Here is a 15624-nt window from a genome sequence, read left to right as displayed (position 1 = left end):
TCTCACAGATATCGCTCTCTCCTTCTCTTTCCTCTTTTTTCAATCGCCGCTATCTAGTTGCACTAATCGTGACAAGATCTCACGACAATAGACGTGCCTTCTGCCGTAGCGCTGGCGTAAAATGACGCATCACGATGCGTTGCCATGGCGACGTTTGCGCCAGCGAGCGCAGTCGGGGTGGTCAGGCGGGAAGCGGCGCTACAATGTGACAATGCCGGAGAAGTCACCTGCTTACGTAGGAGAAGTTATCAGCGAAAAGCCTCTCGTCTGGAAGGATGAACTTTCCCCAGTCTCTTTCTCTATAGCTGCTGAACAATTGGTTCAGAAGTTCGAGGGGGTCACTTGGACGTGATGGTTGGCACATCATCCCTCACTTACCAAGCGAAATCTTTTATTAATGTTTTAATCCCCCACTACCTAATTTTATTAGTTAAGACTTCAGAAAATGCATGTTTACTCGATGAAATTTTGGAAAATATTTCTGTCTTTATTTGACCTCGTGTGCTAGATTGCGGTGTTGGCCTTAGGCAGGTGGGTAAACAAAGTCACGCACTCTCTCAGCAGCGCTTGGGCCAGTGCTGCACTCGGCATTCGGATGTAGCACAAGACCCAAGGAATGATTAGAGAAGCTCACTGTACTGTAATACATGGAGCCTCTTGTCTTTTTCTTTAATTTGAACATTTTACATGAATATACCTCCCCGGGGTTTAATTTGTTATAATGATCTAGAGGTTATTTTTGTGGGTTTGCGATAGCCCTGCAATGACGTGTGTCGCAGCAAAGATGTTGATCGCAACGCTGAACATGACAATGCTGGCAATGTTGGCTGAATATTAATATTAATGTATGCGAAGTGACAGTCCAACTGGGACCGTGTGGTGATCATAATACATGAAGTCGATGACAGACTTTTGACGTCATTCGTGAAGGCCACAGTGCTGGCCGTTTATTCTCGTCCGTGTTTGTGTTCAGTTCGGCTCGAAAAGTCTCCCCCGTGTACGCATTTGGATTCCGTCTGCAAGATTCATGGCACTGCCCGTCTCCATGGTACCACGTACACGATCTCATGTCAAATAATTGTATCCCATATGGAGGCGGCTTTACTGCAGAGGGTGCATTATAATTCCACACAGGTTACAATCATGGGACACTGAGGTCCCCCGAAGCGAGAAGAGGGTGGGGACCGTATCCCCCCCGGGGGGGGGGGGGCTAATGGCATTGCGAGGAATCGACACAAAAGATGATAGATCTGGATGGGGAGGAGCCAATGCTTATCGACTGGTCAGATTTTGTGGTCTTTTTTCCATTTTATCATCGAGGCATGGGCTTTGAGTTTCATACGGGAATACTACAAACGGTCAGTGGCTAGGTGAAACTCAGAGAAGGACGGCAACCGGGCCGTTCATCTCCCCCCTCTCTTCCCCCTCTCTTTCTTGGAGGCACCGAGAGCAAATGAGCTTCGGCACAGATGTACCTTTTTTTTTATTTAGAAGATTCCAAATGCTGAGAATGTGGACACCTGCACGGAGGCACCTGCCCTCCAACCTGACTGTGGGCCCCCTGGATGGTCATTTGCCAAGCGTGGCAATGTATACGTGCTATCCTCGACACTAAAAGGGGGAATGCATGGTGTTATGAAGGAGTTGTCGTCGTCTTGGTTTAACCCACGGTTATTACCTTTGATTAGTCTTGAGAAAATAATAAAAAGTGTCCTAAACTGGATTCTTTCTTCGAGGGTGAATCCAGAAATTTTTCCAGGGTCAATTGGTTGGGTAAAATGGAAATTTGTTTTTCTAAAAAACGACAGTCCTTCTTTGTATCCTGAGAAGAATCTTCACTCCCCTCCAAGAAAGACTGCAGTACCGTTTAAAGTGTGAGCGCTTTCAATTCCTAAACTAAAATGATAAATAAAATTACCCCCCCCCCGATTCGGACTTGCCTCCTTCGCTCCCCCCGCTGGAGACCTGAGGCAGGCCTGAAATTTTGAAGCTGGGGCACACGCGGTACCACGCGACCTATCACTTTGTACACGTTGTGGGCTTAAGAGAGATCCCGTGTGCGCATGTTGTAGAGCGCCCTCTTCCATTTACTGACAACTAAACAAGAGGACCCATGTACAGTGTACATTGTACATGTACATGTACATGGTGTGCGCCTTGAAGCTTGGAGGCAAATTGGTAAAAATGTGGCTGATGGGACTGTCAAAATTAACATAGGCCTATGTCATGTCAAACAATAAAAAAACCTCTATGGTGAGTACATGGTAATTAAAAAGTGTACCTAATCCAAATATCACCTCAGTGTCAGTGAGTGTCATCAGCTGGTCTGGTGTCCATCCGACCGAAGATGATCCGACTTGTGTTGTGTTTTATTTCTACTTTTCTTGACCATTTATAACAAAGTACGTGCATGCATGGGTTTATGCATGGTTTATGTGCTGGAATCTTCAGTACAAATACTTACAAACGTGCAACAATGCATCCTTTAAAAACCAGGACGAAAACAAGGCAGTTTATATTCAACTTTAAATTTTTACTATTTCTTTTTGTACTTGGAAGGAGGATCTTGCCCAAAACTTCAATTTTTTCCAGTTTTTAGGAAACCAGTGGTTAGCCCCACTAGTGTGGCACGGACTCTTGAGTCCGTGAAACACTACTTGGGCTAACCAGTGGTAGGCCCCCATGGTACACTCTTTAGACTGGAAAATTCAAGACAAGAGGCATTAAGTCCCATGTAAAGTAATGAAAATGTGGCTTTGTTTTCCCATTTTCTGCAAGGGAAAGAGTTCATATGGGTGCCAGTAATTATTCCCTACAGTGACCTATTAGCTGTCAGAAAGCAAAAACCATGTCCAGAAAAGTTCAAATTGGGAAGGAAAAAAACCAATAATTAGAAAACACTTATAATTTTTCCGATCAGTCTCATAGGGTTTGTGCACGAGGATTTGTGGACAGGGTCTCAAGCGGTGTCCGTAGGAACTCTTTCCCCTGCAAGTGTTCTTCACAAACCTAGGGCATAATTACCCTTAGAACTGTGGGATTCGTCGCCTGCCATGCTCCAACCAGTGTGGTGGACGATGACCCCCACAATTCTGGGGTAATGGATAGTGGAAAAGCCGTAGTTAAAAATCCTGCCAAACAAATAATAAAGTATTGTGTACTTGTGTAAAACGTTACCATGAAATAATCACCTTTTGCCAATAAAAATTAGAAGTACCTTTTGTGTAACAGGGTAATCTTAATCATCGGTTTTCATTGTTTAATAATCGCTACCAAACTACAGGTGAGGCCTTGTCTGGATAGATCATAATGGAAAACGTTAAACATTTTGAGGATTGCCCCAGACACAACTTGGGGATGGACATCTTCTTGTCACGACACAACGGCTTCAGTGGGAGGATCAAAATGAGACCAGAAGACTTTAGTGTCACGGAAATCGACTTATCCGGGAAGCCAGTTCAGCTGGACGGGAGTGAGGATTTTCAAAGCCTTCCTTGTCAAATTAGCAAAGAGGATATCGATTTTTACACGGATGGAGCCAAAAGTAGTGATGACTCTTTGAGTAGAAGTTCGGACGGATTGTCATCCAGGGCATGGGACTCTATGTCCTTGGACGATCTTACAGACCTAGAAGACCTGGCACCAATCCTGGAGGATGTCGTTGGAAAAGAGGTGATGGAACATCTGAGAACTTTCTCCAAGCTAGAGCTCAACGGAGCCTCTTTAAATACATGTGTGAGGCCCAGTGGTATCTCGTCAGGCTCCTTGAATTTCCAGACACCACGTGCCAGTGATGGCGTTTCAGCGCCAGGAAAAAGTTTCTTTGTTGGCATTTTTTCAGAGAAACAGGAGAGGACGTTTGTTCACAAGGCGATTCAGTGCCTTTATCCACACCTAGTGACGTCCACCGCCAAACTCCGGGACAGTGCTTCATCGTCAGTGCATGTCAGTACCAACCCTGCCTACTGGGACTTTCAGAACCTGCTCGCAGACCACCAAGTTGGGAAGCTGTTTCGATTTGCCAGGTCAAAATTCTCAGCCCGGACAATCTCCATTGATGCCGACTGCACGAATTCCAAAGAGCAGAGGACGGCAATCCACAGGCTGATTTCAAAACATTTTGGGAAGTTCCTGGAAACAAAGACTTGCCCGACGGCATCTGGTCAGCAGGCGGTAGTGGTGCGATTTAGGGAGAAGTTCGCTCGGAAAGATAACACAGGAGTGAAAAGGAAAGCTGAAGTGTTTGATGCAGAGGCCTCAGGAGCTGTTTTCACTGGTGAGTTTGTCTTCTAAGAAATGATCTCCTCAGTGGGGAAAAACATTTTGCCAAGAGAAATCTAATCAATCAAGCATTTCGCTTTCTTCAAAATGATGAGAAAGGTACCATTGTGCCATAACCTCATTATCTCTGGCTTTTGAGGCAATTTTTTTACAATTTAGATTGTCAGTTTAAAAAACTCCTGTCATCGTTTTCCTCAAACCTTACGTCTGATCAGATTTTTTGTTTTCAAATAACCCATAAATAAACTAATTGGTTACATATTGACTTTGGCATTTGTCTTGTATGTCCGTCATCGTCGAGCACAAGGCTTGCATTAAAATGCAAAGGCAAAGGCTTTTACTACAGGGGGCAAAGCCCCCCATTTAGAATTAACAAACGTACAAAACCTTTCTACAAAAACCCATCTCAGAAATTCAGTTCAGTATTTGTAATTTTGCAGGCTTCACACTGGAGAAACGAAACCTAGAAACCTTGGATGCCCTCCAGCGACTTGCACGAGTCTTGAGGGTCAAGCCATCCGACTTCAGCTATGCCGGGGTGAAGGATAAAAAAGCTATCACTCTTCAGTCGGTTGCAGTCAAAGGTGTATCTCCAGACAGGTTCGAAAAAGATGAGTTCGTTTAGAATCAACAGCGGCAATGAATACATTTAACTTCCAACCCTAAAACGTCCAGAAATCGTCATCGTACATTGGAGAGAAATAACATATTCCAACCATGTCTTTTTAAGTTTACACACACACATATGTACATTTTTTTATCAATTAATATTCAGATTCATTGTATATTTGGGCGCATATCCATTTTTGAAGCATGACATCATGACGTCGTAAGGCTGAATCCTGAGGATTTAAAATTGTGCATGAATGACGGAGTAAAAACGAATTTCCTGCTTCAGTAATTTCAATTACTTTTCATTAGAGTGAAACAGCTAATCAGTGGAGCAAATCTTCCAGGCATTGCTGTTGGCAACGTCCGTCCCTTCCTCACAGCCATTCATGTTGGAGACCTAACCGGCAATCTATTTGACATCCTCGTACGTGATGTTCATCTCGGTGGTGATGGAGAAACCCCTGGGGAGGAGGCACTGGAGAGAGACCTCTTGTGGCAGAAACTGGACAGTTGCTTCACATGTGTCAAGGTATGGCATTCGCTCGGGCCTTTGCCCTTTTTTTTTCTTCAAATCTGAGCTTCACCTGTGTCACTGGTTTCTGATTTTAGTGTTTTCCTGTTGTTTCTTTAAAGCGGAACCCTTCACTGCTCTGTAAACATCATATTGTGAAGTGTGCAGCTAAAGTTGGGCGCATTTCTGCAGCCGAAGTCGGCAATGACGCAGCAGCGTGGAAAATGGCCTTTTCCCAAAAAGCATGGGTGCATTACTAAAACAATTGTCCATGACAGAGAATTATTAACCGTATTCCTGCGCTAAACTATCTGGTGCTAGACTTGGGAAGTTGTAAGGTGTAGATACTGAAATGTTTTGCAGTCCTTTTTCAGTTTTTTTTTTTTTTCCCAAAAGGTGATAAAGTTATTCTATGCGACAAACCTGAACTCTACAGACACATCTGCCTTGCCAATTTGGCATTGTTATTTCATTTAGCCCTCAACATGAAGTGGAGCCATATTTAACATATTGATATGTGAAAATTCACTGAGAGTTGAAAAAAATAAATAAATAAAACACCTACCAAAGAACCTCACAAAAAGCTTGGTATGCTTTGCTTTGACCAGGAGAGAGGCTTCGTGAATTATTTTGGAGAGCAGCGTTTTGGTCAGTCACTTGATGGTGAGAGCCAATCGGCAGCTATCGGTCAGTTCATCCTGGCCGGCAAGTATGTAAGTAAAGGAAGACCCTGTGAAGCCATATGGAAACTTGTAAATTATGAAGGTTATGAAGGTCTAACCGAGACAAGGGCAGTAATTTTAGGATGATTTTCTTCGAGTGGAATAATCATTCCCTTTTTGATTACATTTATGGTGAATCAAATTATTTGCATCCACACATTTTTCCTGTTACTACGTCAACAGTGCTCCTGTCCACCAACTGAATAATCGATGCATTGATTTATTAGTTGTGTAAATTAATACTACTTGCCGCCTTAGATGAGACTCCGAGAGTGATACATGGACTGCTTTCCTTTTACCAACAATTTCAGCAAGATGCTGTCTCTCAAATACTTATGGCTGAGGGCGACAAGGATGACCTAGTTAACAGGGCCAAGCGGCACTTCCTCCGGACCCGGAATGCCAAGGAGGCCCTCCGCCTCTTGCCCAGGTGCGCCTCCCGCGAGGGCCTCATCCTGCGGGCGCTGCACAGGCATGGCACGGAGAGGGACGGGTGCACCAGGGCACTGCACTGCATCCCCCACGCCATGCGGCAGCTCTACGTGCACGCCTTTGGCGGCCTGGTCTGGAACCGCATGGCCAGCGAGCGGCTGCGACTGTATGGGTACCGGGCGGTGGTTGGGGACCTGGTGTTGATGGGAGATGAGAAGCGAGGAGCCAGGGACAAGGTGTGTGACGGTTGGCTTTGAATGGTACCATCTTTTCCCACCATTTATCCCAAATCCCAAGATGCACTGTAAATACCTGGTTTATTTTTTAAGTTTTCAGTAATTTTTTGTCTAGGTAGTTGAATGTTGGTAAGATTCTGGCTCAGATTTCATCCAGCCGGCCAAAATTGTAGATAAATATTGTTTACTTTAAATATTTATTTACTTTGCGGTTAATACTTTTGAATTTCTAAAAATGCCCCAATTCCCTGATTGATGGCTTTCCTTCAGATTCGAGAAGTTTCTGAGGATGATGTGAAACTGGGCACCTTCTCCATCAGGGATGTGGTCCTTCCGTTGCCTGGTAACAACATCCGGTATCCCAGCAACAGGATGGGCGAGGCATACACCAAGTGCCTAGCAGAGATGGGCCTCGGTTCCTGCACATACCGCTTGCATGATCTTCAGCTGAATATACCGGGGGATTACCGCCGCCTGATTGAGTGGCCCGAGGACCTCGTCTGGGATTTAGAGAAGCCAAGTGCCGATGACGGAGTCCAAACAATCACAGGATACCAGCAGGAAACATATCACAAATCAGACCCTCCAGAAGACAGACAGCATTTTGCTGATGAGAGGGCTAGACCAGTGGCGCCCAAAGGGAATCTGAGCTATTCTGATGATTTGCTGCAGACTGACAGAAGAAAGCCCGCTGATTCAGATAAAGCACAAAATGAGAGCAAATCACCGAAGGGATCTGAAATGAGCAGCTCAGAGTTTGAAGACAGACAATGTATAAGTAATTGCAAAACAACTGGCCCAGGGGCAAATTTGAGGGTAACATTCAGGTTGCCGTCTTCAACATATGCAACTGTTTTTCTCAGGGAGCTGATGAAAAACTGAAGAATGGTGGAAGTTTGTTTACAAAGTACATACAAAGGAAACGCAAGAAAATTTTAAATCTTTTATGTTGTTATTTCAATATTTTGGGTTGGAACAGTAAGTTAATCCTTCAGTTTCTGTAACAAGGATCCAATGTAGTGACAATGATCAGCATCAACATATGTACATTCTCCTAAACCCAAACCACATGCAATATTTGTTATCACAAGGAACAACTCCATGCAAACTTTGGTGGCATCACACCACTGAGCTTATTTTTCTGCACAGTTCATCAGCAAGGTAAATTAAAGCAGGAATAATAGGCTGTAATGTTACCTTAAATTTTCACTTTTTTTATTTGACGAAACTTCTTTTCGTCTGTGAACTGTGAATGATAGCAAACCCAGTAACCGAATGACACATTACCTGTTTCATGGAATCGCCCACAAACAATTTGATAAAAGAGTGGTTACATCCCAAAGTTTGGATTAATGCCCTGCCTCGAAAACAAAGACTTAACCCACCTTTAACATGTCTTTACAATGTCTTTGTTTTTTCTCGGTTTTCTATACACTTTCACAATAATGTACCAGATTTCTAAACATAGGGATTTTTATTTAGTAAAAGTTACAAATGATCTAATTCCTGCTCAATAGATGTTAAAGAGCCCCTTTATTTAAAAAAAGAATTCTTGTAACATTTAAATACGAAAATGCAATAAATTAATAAAGCGGAAAACAAAGAAATCAGAAATCAAATCTCAGGACTTGAGTAGTCTTAATTCACAAATGGTGTATGTGAGGAAACGATAGTTTATGTTTACAGTAGCTGTCTACAACATGGGTTCTAATTTATGTGGGGCTTTAAAGCTTATTTCCACTATCTGTTTTTTGTTGAACTATTCTCTTGAGAACAGCCCTGCACCCCCCATGGACTCAAAATGGCAAAGTGCTGACAACTGGCCACAACTTTTTTTTCCGTGCAGGGTAATTGTGTGAGTTCACAGCTTTGTTAATGTTGGCATGGGTTGGGCCCTAGGACTTTACATGCTGAGACCTTCAAGGAGGCGGTCATTTTTGCCTGGCAAGACAGATGCCAGTAAGGTGATTATTAAAAAAACATTATTTATGCCACAGTAGTTTGCCATCAATCTTCCTTTAGCTCTTTCACAGTTTTGCTCAGTAAGTTTTGGGTTGAAAGACTCTACAGGAATTACAAAAGAATCATGCAACTACCACACGCAGTGCATTAACAACACACTACCAAAGCTATAAATGCCTCCCTCTTCACACAGGGAGGCGAAAATGGAAAATGTTCTTCCAACCATGTTTCTATTTACATAGCCGAAGGCTGCCAGTACAAAATGGAGTCAAGAAAGGTCTACAAAAGATTTGGGGAGCTAGTTAAACCCAGATGGAAGAAAAAACAAAATGGCTGGAATGAAGATTAGTCTCGGAGGAGATGCCTCTGCTTGATTTCTGGACCACAATGAAATTTACGGTCCGGGAAGATGCCCGTATTGAGATGGTTAGATCTGAACCAAAGATGACTGGAATGAAGCTCGACTAGTAGCAGACGACTCTGAGATGATATCTGGACTACAAATACAAAAGTGACCTCATTGGTTTCTCATGTCAGGGTTTCTCCCTTTGTGACCTGTTGGAGAAAAAACACCAGAAAACGTTAAAAGCACTTTGAGGGATGTTGCACACTGTTAAGCTAGAATTTTTTTTTTCATTCATCCAAATCCTCCACCACATTTTATTATTATGAAGGCACCTTGCTTTTTTTGACAGCCATAGCAACAGGGAAGAAGCAGGAAACTAACTTCATGCAACAAGATGTGACCAAAAGCAATTCCGGATTTCATTGCAATGTGCAGCATGTAAGATACACACCAGCCTTGACAGGTTACCAACCAGGATGCTGATTTTTTTTTTTTCAGCTAGCTTTCAGCAATTTAAGGAACAGCTTTTACCATCAAACTAAGCATTCTACATGCATGACATTATGGGCTCATATCAAGCCTTTCTGGGGCACTTCTATTACCAATATACTTCAACGGCACTGTGGTTCACACAAAACTTGCAATGCAGATCACCAGATCAACAGGCGCATGTTGGACATGATCAGTTGATATGCGTGATTGCTTGAGCACAATCTGTTAACTGTGTTGCATGATTTGCCAATGATGGAAAGAGTTCCATATATGGACAATACTTGATGTCCCTGTGGCAGAGCCAGAAATGAGTGCTATTAAATACATGTTTGTACGTAGAAGTAATTCCCCTTTAAACACCTTCAGCTTTAGTTTAGAGTCTTGATTTTTTTAGTAGTGTGCCCCCCTGTTTATTTGTTTAAGCCCCAGCTTCCCCCTATATAGTGTAGGCACATGGTCTGGCCACACTCAGTGTATCAGATCAGCAGAGACCAGTCAACTTTACATCACCTGTTCTTCCTAACTGGAGTGTGGTTTTCTGCTTGGGCCCTTGTCTGCTAGAAGTCAGTGGTGAGTTTCTAAACTTTTCTTATTCGTGTATAAAGTTAATTTTTCCCTCTTTCCTCAATATTATCCAGTTTCTACACTTTTCTTGCCAAGGTTTGCCGATTTTCTTCCCGAGTATTTGTTTTCCAACTCACTGAAGGTTTCCTAACTTTGTCTAGCTTTTGTGCCTAGAAAACACACTCTAAACCTATATCCCTTCTCATGTCTAACTTTTAGATCTCTACTTCTTTAATTTTCTCAAATTTTCTTACCTTTCATACTCTTTTTTGTCTAAGTATGCTAGTGATGTTTAAGTATTTCCATCCATTTGCCTCAGAACATGCCTTTCTTTGTCCTCTCTTCCTTAGTTGATTGTTTATTTGGACATGCCAGGGGATTTGAATACTTAATGAGCCCCATAGACCTGTGCACAATTTTAGTTTTATGATGTTAATCCTTGCTCTCACTTCCAGTACTATGTAGTCCATGCAGGAGGGATTTTGTTGTTTTTTATGTTCTTTACTTCTCTTGGTTTTTTTACAGCTTGAAGTCTGAGTGTAAACTCATGAGGTCCATTTTACACACTGTGTTGGTTTGTTTTAGTCCTTTTGAAGTTGTAGTCTTTTGGTGTTGAGTCTTTTCAGTCTAGCGGTCCTTCCTCCCCCCAATTTTTGGGTACTTTTTAATAGATAAACTCTTTTGTGTCCTTTTTAAAAGTAAAATAAATGTGTCTGAGTCCTTATTAATTCAGTTTCCTGCGACTTTTTCCTCAAAGTTCCTTGGTTTATTATTTTGCAAGTTCTCCCATACTGTCCTTTTTCCCAGTGACACCCCCGTGTACAAACCTGTAAGACGTGTCTGAAAAAACTAAGTGTTTTCTGAAGAAATGCTTCGGAATTTTCTCAGCTACATTTTACTTTTTATGACATGTTATCATTTTCTGATGGTTGTTCTAACATTTTAAGGGAAAATAAGTGTTGTCCGTACATGGAACTCTGTCTGATTCATGGCTGTAGAAGATTGTTTCAAAAAAAAGAGAGGTCTGAGATTTCGTAAAGGATTGGCAGCTAGTGCAACGCGACAGCACACTTGTTGCTGATGGACTGATCCTCCCTAACACAAGTGACAACTGAATCTCAGAAGTCATTTTGTACATGAAGTGATGGATTGCAAACTGGGCTAAACTCAATCATCCGAGGGTTTGTCAGAAATGTCGAAGACAGAGCCTGCTCAACTCACCCTTGCTTCCAGATACTCTATTTGTCGCTCAAGTGATGTCAGCTTCTCGTTCAGCATAGCTAATCTCGATCGACATGATGTATCTGTTGGTCAAGCGTCATAAACATTCATCATGAAGGAAACAGGTCAACTTGTACCTTGGACAACTCGCACCATGGACAACTCGTACATCAACTTAACATAACTGTACCAACTCGTACATTTGTCAAGTTGCACCTTGGACAACTTGTACCTCCAGTAAAGCCAACTTGCACCTTCACAGAAATCAAAGCTTATTATAATTGTAATTAACTTGAACAATAATTTGATTTCTTAGTCATGTGTTCGTCACCTAATTTGCTGGTTTGGCTACACAGAATTCCCTACCCGCCGGTGGGGTGACATTAATGTGAGACACATCAACGTCATGCATGTGCAGTCAGGCAACTGATGCTGGTCAACGTGGGCAGCCGTCGTTGCGTGCAATTTGGAATCTTCACCGTGCAGTCCACCGTGATGATGGAGTGATGTCATGTTATTTATTTCAAAGTTTCTAAAATAATGTCAGTTGTAACTTGTCCAAGAAACCCCCAAAACAAAAACAAGAATGTTAATAAGGAAGGCAACCACCTCCTAAAAATTGAAAAAATGAGACCAGAAACATTTCCAAAAGAAATCTAGAAATAAACAGTTTTATTAAGTACACCCCCCAAAAGTTACTAAACAAAGCCATCATTCCCCACAAAATGAAAAAGTCCAGTAACGTTTCCAAGAGCCATAAGAATAAATTGAAGTCCCTTCCCCCCAAAAAAAGAATTTAGAGTTTAGTAAACCCCCCCCAGGATAATATAAAGGAAGTCAAGTTGGTAAACAGTCGGGTTGTTTCACATCTGTAACGTAAACCGATGGTGCAAATGCCCGCAGCAAGCACTATGGAGAAAATCATGCTGGCGCTCGAGATCTCTCCAGGAGACTTATGAAGATTTTTCCTTGATATGTTTGTCAAATCTGATCTTAACCATGCTGAAAGGGAAGAGCAAGAAAGTTACAACCGAATTGATAACATGGAGGTACGAGTGGTCCTAACTCGAGGTACGAGTCATCCAACATGTCCATGAACATTACTGTTCTAACTTCCGGTAAAGGAAGTGTCAAATCATCTTATTGAGACTGCGAATTATTTGTCATATAATGGTAAAATCCATGGTGAATAATTAGGCCCCCATATAATTAAATAGGCCAAGGTCTACCGTCATGGCTGTGTGTTTACATTAAAATTGAATAATTATGTTGTAAACTAGTAGTAGTACTAAGTAGGCCTTGGCGATAAAGAGTCGTTTTTTACCAAAGGAATTAAGGAAGTCAGCTATTTTCTTGATGTTTGTTGTGATGACTTCGATGTATTCTCTATTGGCCCAGTCCTCCTGAATTTGTTGCTGGACTGTCGATTGAGGTGCTTGTCGCGTTTTAGACATTCCGATGGAGTTTTGACAGCGTTTCGGGTAAAATAACCAACTGCCAATTCACTTCCTGATCAGTGATCCTGCCCTGTTCTCCAAGTACACGTTTTTACATTCAGACTCATCATCCGTATACTGTTATGTTGCTCAATTCAATTGGTTGATAGGAGGCGAAATGATTTACACAGTCCAATCACAGACTCTGTCTTTTTATGCTTTGGAATTGAAGCGCTTAAAGTTATCGCATCGTGTATTTCATGTGTTTGACGAACAAACAAACCACTGGGGAAATGCTGCCCTCGGTCCTGGCATCTTTGCCTGCAGGCTTCAGCCGAAAAACGTGATTGACGATTTCTGTGACCTGAAAACGGAAACGATGTGCAGTATCGGCATGATCGGCAACAGAACTTGTATTTATCACTGTCAGGTAAGGAAATTTACTGAATTGTCATAATCCTACGTTAAAGTTGCATTGTTTTTGGTCATGATTGTTGGAGTTCGGTTTGGACAGGCCGCGCCAGCCAGTGCAGTGCCAGCGCAGCTCAGCGCAGGCGTTTGTAAACTTCGGGACCTCCAGTTTTTATCATTTGTACAAAAGAGTTCGACCTGCCAAAGAGTACAGCCTCGGGCAGTGTTCTCTTAATGATGCTGACGCTATTTTTTGTGAATTTCGATTGATTAATTAGAAGAAAATACGACTTTCTTACGTGATTTTCTAACCACACACTGGATCGTGATGTCACCTTGGTTGTTTTTACCCCATAAATTCCCTTATAAATCAAAACCCTGCCCTCTTTCCAACGAATTAATCCTGCAGTTATGCAGCATGTAGACAGCATAATCCAGTAAGGTGAGTTTCAAAGATTAAAAGTTAAGCTTCCGTTCTCTTATCATGGTCCCGAAAATTACAAACACTGGGTTATATAGCACAATCTTGACTCTTATGCAAATGGATTGTAGGGCCTAAGCCTACTCCCTCAAGGCCTCTGAGAGTTGGTTATCCAAAGGCAAATCAACTCAGGACGGAGTACAATAAATTTGCGCTTAAGCACTGAGCACCAGCATGTCTCTGACCATGTGCAGCTGACCATGCAGACATTTATTTTATGCATAACTGACGTGACTGATTAGTCATGATCGCGCTTGTGTGATCGCGAATTGCAGATCAGTCGAGGCTGCTGACTGTATGAAGTCGCTGACTTTACTTCCTTTTTTCAAAATGACAATCTTCTACAACTGCGGATTAGAACACAAAGAAAGACAAGGCACTTTGTGTGATTAGCTGAAGACAATTAGGACCTATCAGCAGATCGTGCAAGAAAATCGACATATCACACGAAGATCAGGTGATTGCACTGATCAACCGATCATGACGAACATTAACATAATTAAGTCCAAATAGAGTAAGGTTACTGTGTTGCCTGCAGCATGGAGTCAGGATGCAGCAGGAACGAGGTGGCATGCCATGGATAAACCGGTAAGTGGCGGTATGGCCAGCAATTTTACCACCAAGTCTGATTGAGCGTGAAAGCGAAGCAAAACACAAACATGCATGTAGTGTAAAAGTTTGATCTGATGTCACAAACTCACAATTTCATGTTTGTCCTGTTTGTGTTCTCTTCCACATGAAGTACAGTGTATGAACTAGCCTATAAACCTACTGTTCTGCACCTAGGCTATATAATGTAGTAGAGTCCCCTAACGTGGCGAACTTTAATGTTTACTTGAAGTTCCTCACGCAGCGCTGCCAAACCTCTCTCTTGAAAAATGTAAAACTCATTTGGTTATAAACTGGTACTATTTCCTTCGTGATACATGGTGTTGAACCCTTGTGAACAATTTCAGTTTCGTGAAATTTCGTTTGAAATTCAAAATGTCAGCATCCGGAAATTGGACATGAATTCAGCTGAGTGTTCCACACTTGAAAAAAATATCTAAAAAAACCCCACATAAACATTTACAAAATCATTTCAAGTTGATAAATTCTTTTAAAGTATCATCACTGCCACTCAAATACTCATCCACTAGTTTGTCTGGAAATTCTTTTTCTAGTTTTGGGCACATTTTAAAAGAGTTCATTTCGCACGTTGGAAAAAAATTGGATGATGGGGTGAAATTAAAATTTCATCCACACTTTTTACATGTACGTATAATGGAAATTTATGAATCAGCAGGTAGCTCTGCCTTTGCGCAATCTGTTATCTTATTGAACCATTTGCCAATAATTCTGCCATCAGCTTGTTGACTTTTCTTCCTTTTGTGCAGTTTTGAAAGATGGTTTCCAAAAAACGAGAGTAAGGTTAAAGCACACTTGAAACAGCAGTGATCTGACTTGCAAATTTAACTAGACTATCATAGCGCCCTCTATCGTTGAACCAAATCTCTTTTTCCGACAGTATTTACCAGGCAGCTGTTTCGTAGTCGTCAGCCAGGACTCTTCTAATAGCAGTGAATTTATAAATTGTAACCAGGGCTCGGAAATCAATTCTGATACAAATTTGGCCTTGTTCTGAGTAACAAAACCTCGCCTGCCCTAATTGCAGAAATAGTTGGGGCTGTTACCACAGGCTGCTGCATAAACACAGATACGGGGCACTACGTAATTAAAATAGCAAGAATAGGGCAGGTTGTGTTGATTAAATCCTCGCAAGCTCAAAAACCTGAAATAGTTTGAATTAAAATGGCGATGATGAAGAAAATCAGGTTGCCAGACTTTCGTATTGTACAATGTATATTTTCGCTGTCTGTCATTTGGAGGAATCAATCGTTTAAATCTTATTTATTTTGCCTGGTATATATAACTGTC

The 15624-nt window shown here is 41.9% G+C and overlaps 3 protein-coding genes across 5 annotated transcripts in view; 2 read left to right on the top strand and 1 right to left on the bottom strand.

Moving 5' to 3' along the window:
• The first annotated feature begins 2103 nt into the window (after positions 1 to 2103).
• On the top strand, positions 2104 to 7734 carry LOC110983651 (pseudouridylate synthase PUS7L-like). The gene is made up of 7 exons (XM_022243073.2): positions 2104 to 2253; positions 3284 to 4276; positions 4722 to 4881; positions 5203 to 5422; positions 6013 to 6117; positions 6438 to 6794; positions 7065 to 7734. Exons 2-7 carry the CDS (start codon positions 3310 to 3312, stop codon positions 7674 to 7676), a joined length of 2421 nt encoding a protein of 806 aa, XP_022098765.2. The 5' UTR covers positions 2104 to 2253; positions 3284 to 3309; the 3' UTR covers positions 7677 to 7734.
• On the bottom strand, positions 7728 to 12937 carry LOC110983653 (putative protein BRICK1-B). The gene is made up of 3 exons (XM_022243078.2): positions 12704 to 12937; positions 11380 to 11462; positions 7728 to 9311 (listed from the first exon to the last, which is right to left on the bottom strand). The coding sequence occupies exons 1-3, from the start codon at positions 12831 to 12833 to the stop codon at positions 9285 to 9287; spliced, it is 240 nt and encodes a 79-aa protein (XP_022098770.1). The 5' UTR covers positions 12834 to 12937; the 3' UTR covers positions 7728 to 9284.
• Positions 9935 to 15624, top strand: part of LOC110983652 (protein RD3-like) — a 22096-nt gene continuing 16406 nt past the window's right edge. The window contains exon 1 of one of the 3 annotated variants that reach the window (XM_022243076.2): positions 9935 to 10164. The gene's annotated coding sequence lies outside the window, so the exon portion shown is untranslated. Of the gene's footprint in view, positions 10165 to 13079; positions 13246 to 14181; positions 14296 to 15624 lie in introns of those variants that run through there. The other 2 variants (XM_022243075.2, XM_022243077.2) reach the window with 2 other exon arrangements.

The sequence above is a fragment of the Acanthaster planci genome, linkage group LG04, assembly GCF_054643075.1.
Source record: "Acanthaster planci isolate LZ-2023a linkage group LG04, COTS_SCS, whole genome shotgun sequence".
Taxonomy (NCBI): Eukaryota; Metazoa; Echinodermata; class Asteroidea; order Valvatida; family Acanthasteridae; genus Acanthaster; species Acanthaster planci.
Note: the sequence above shows the minus strand (reverse complement) of the source record. Positions and strands in the feature narration are given on the sequence as shown.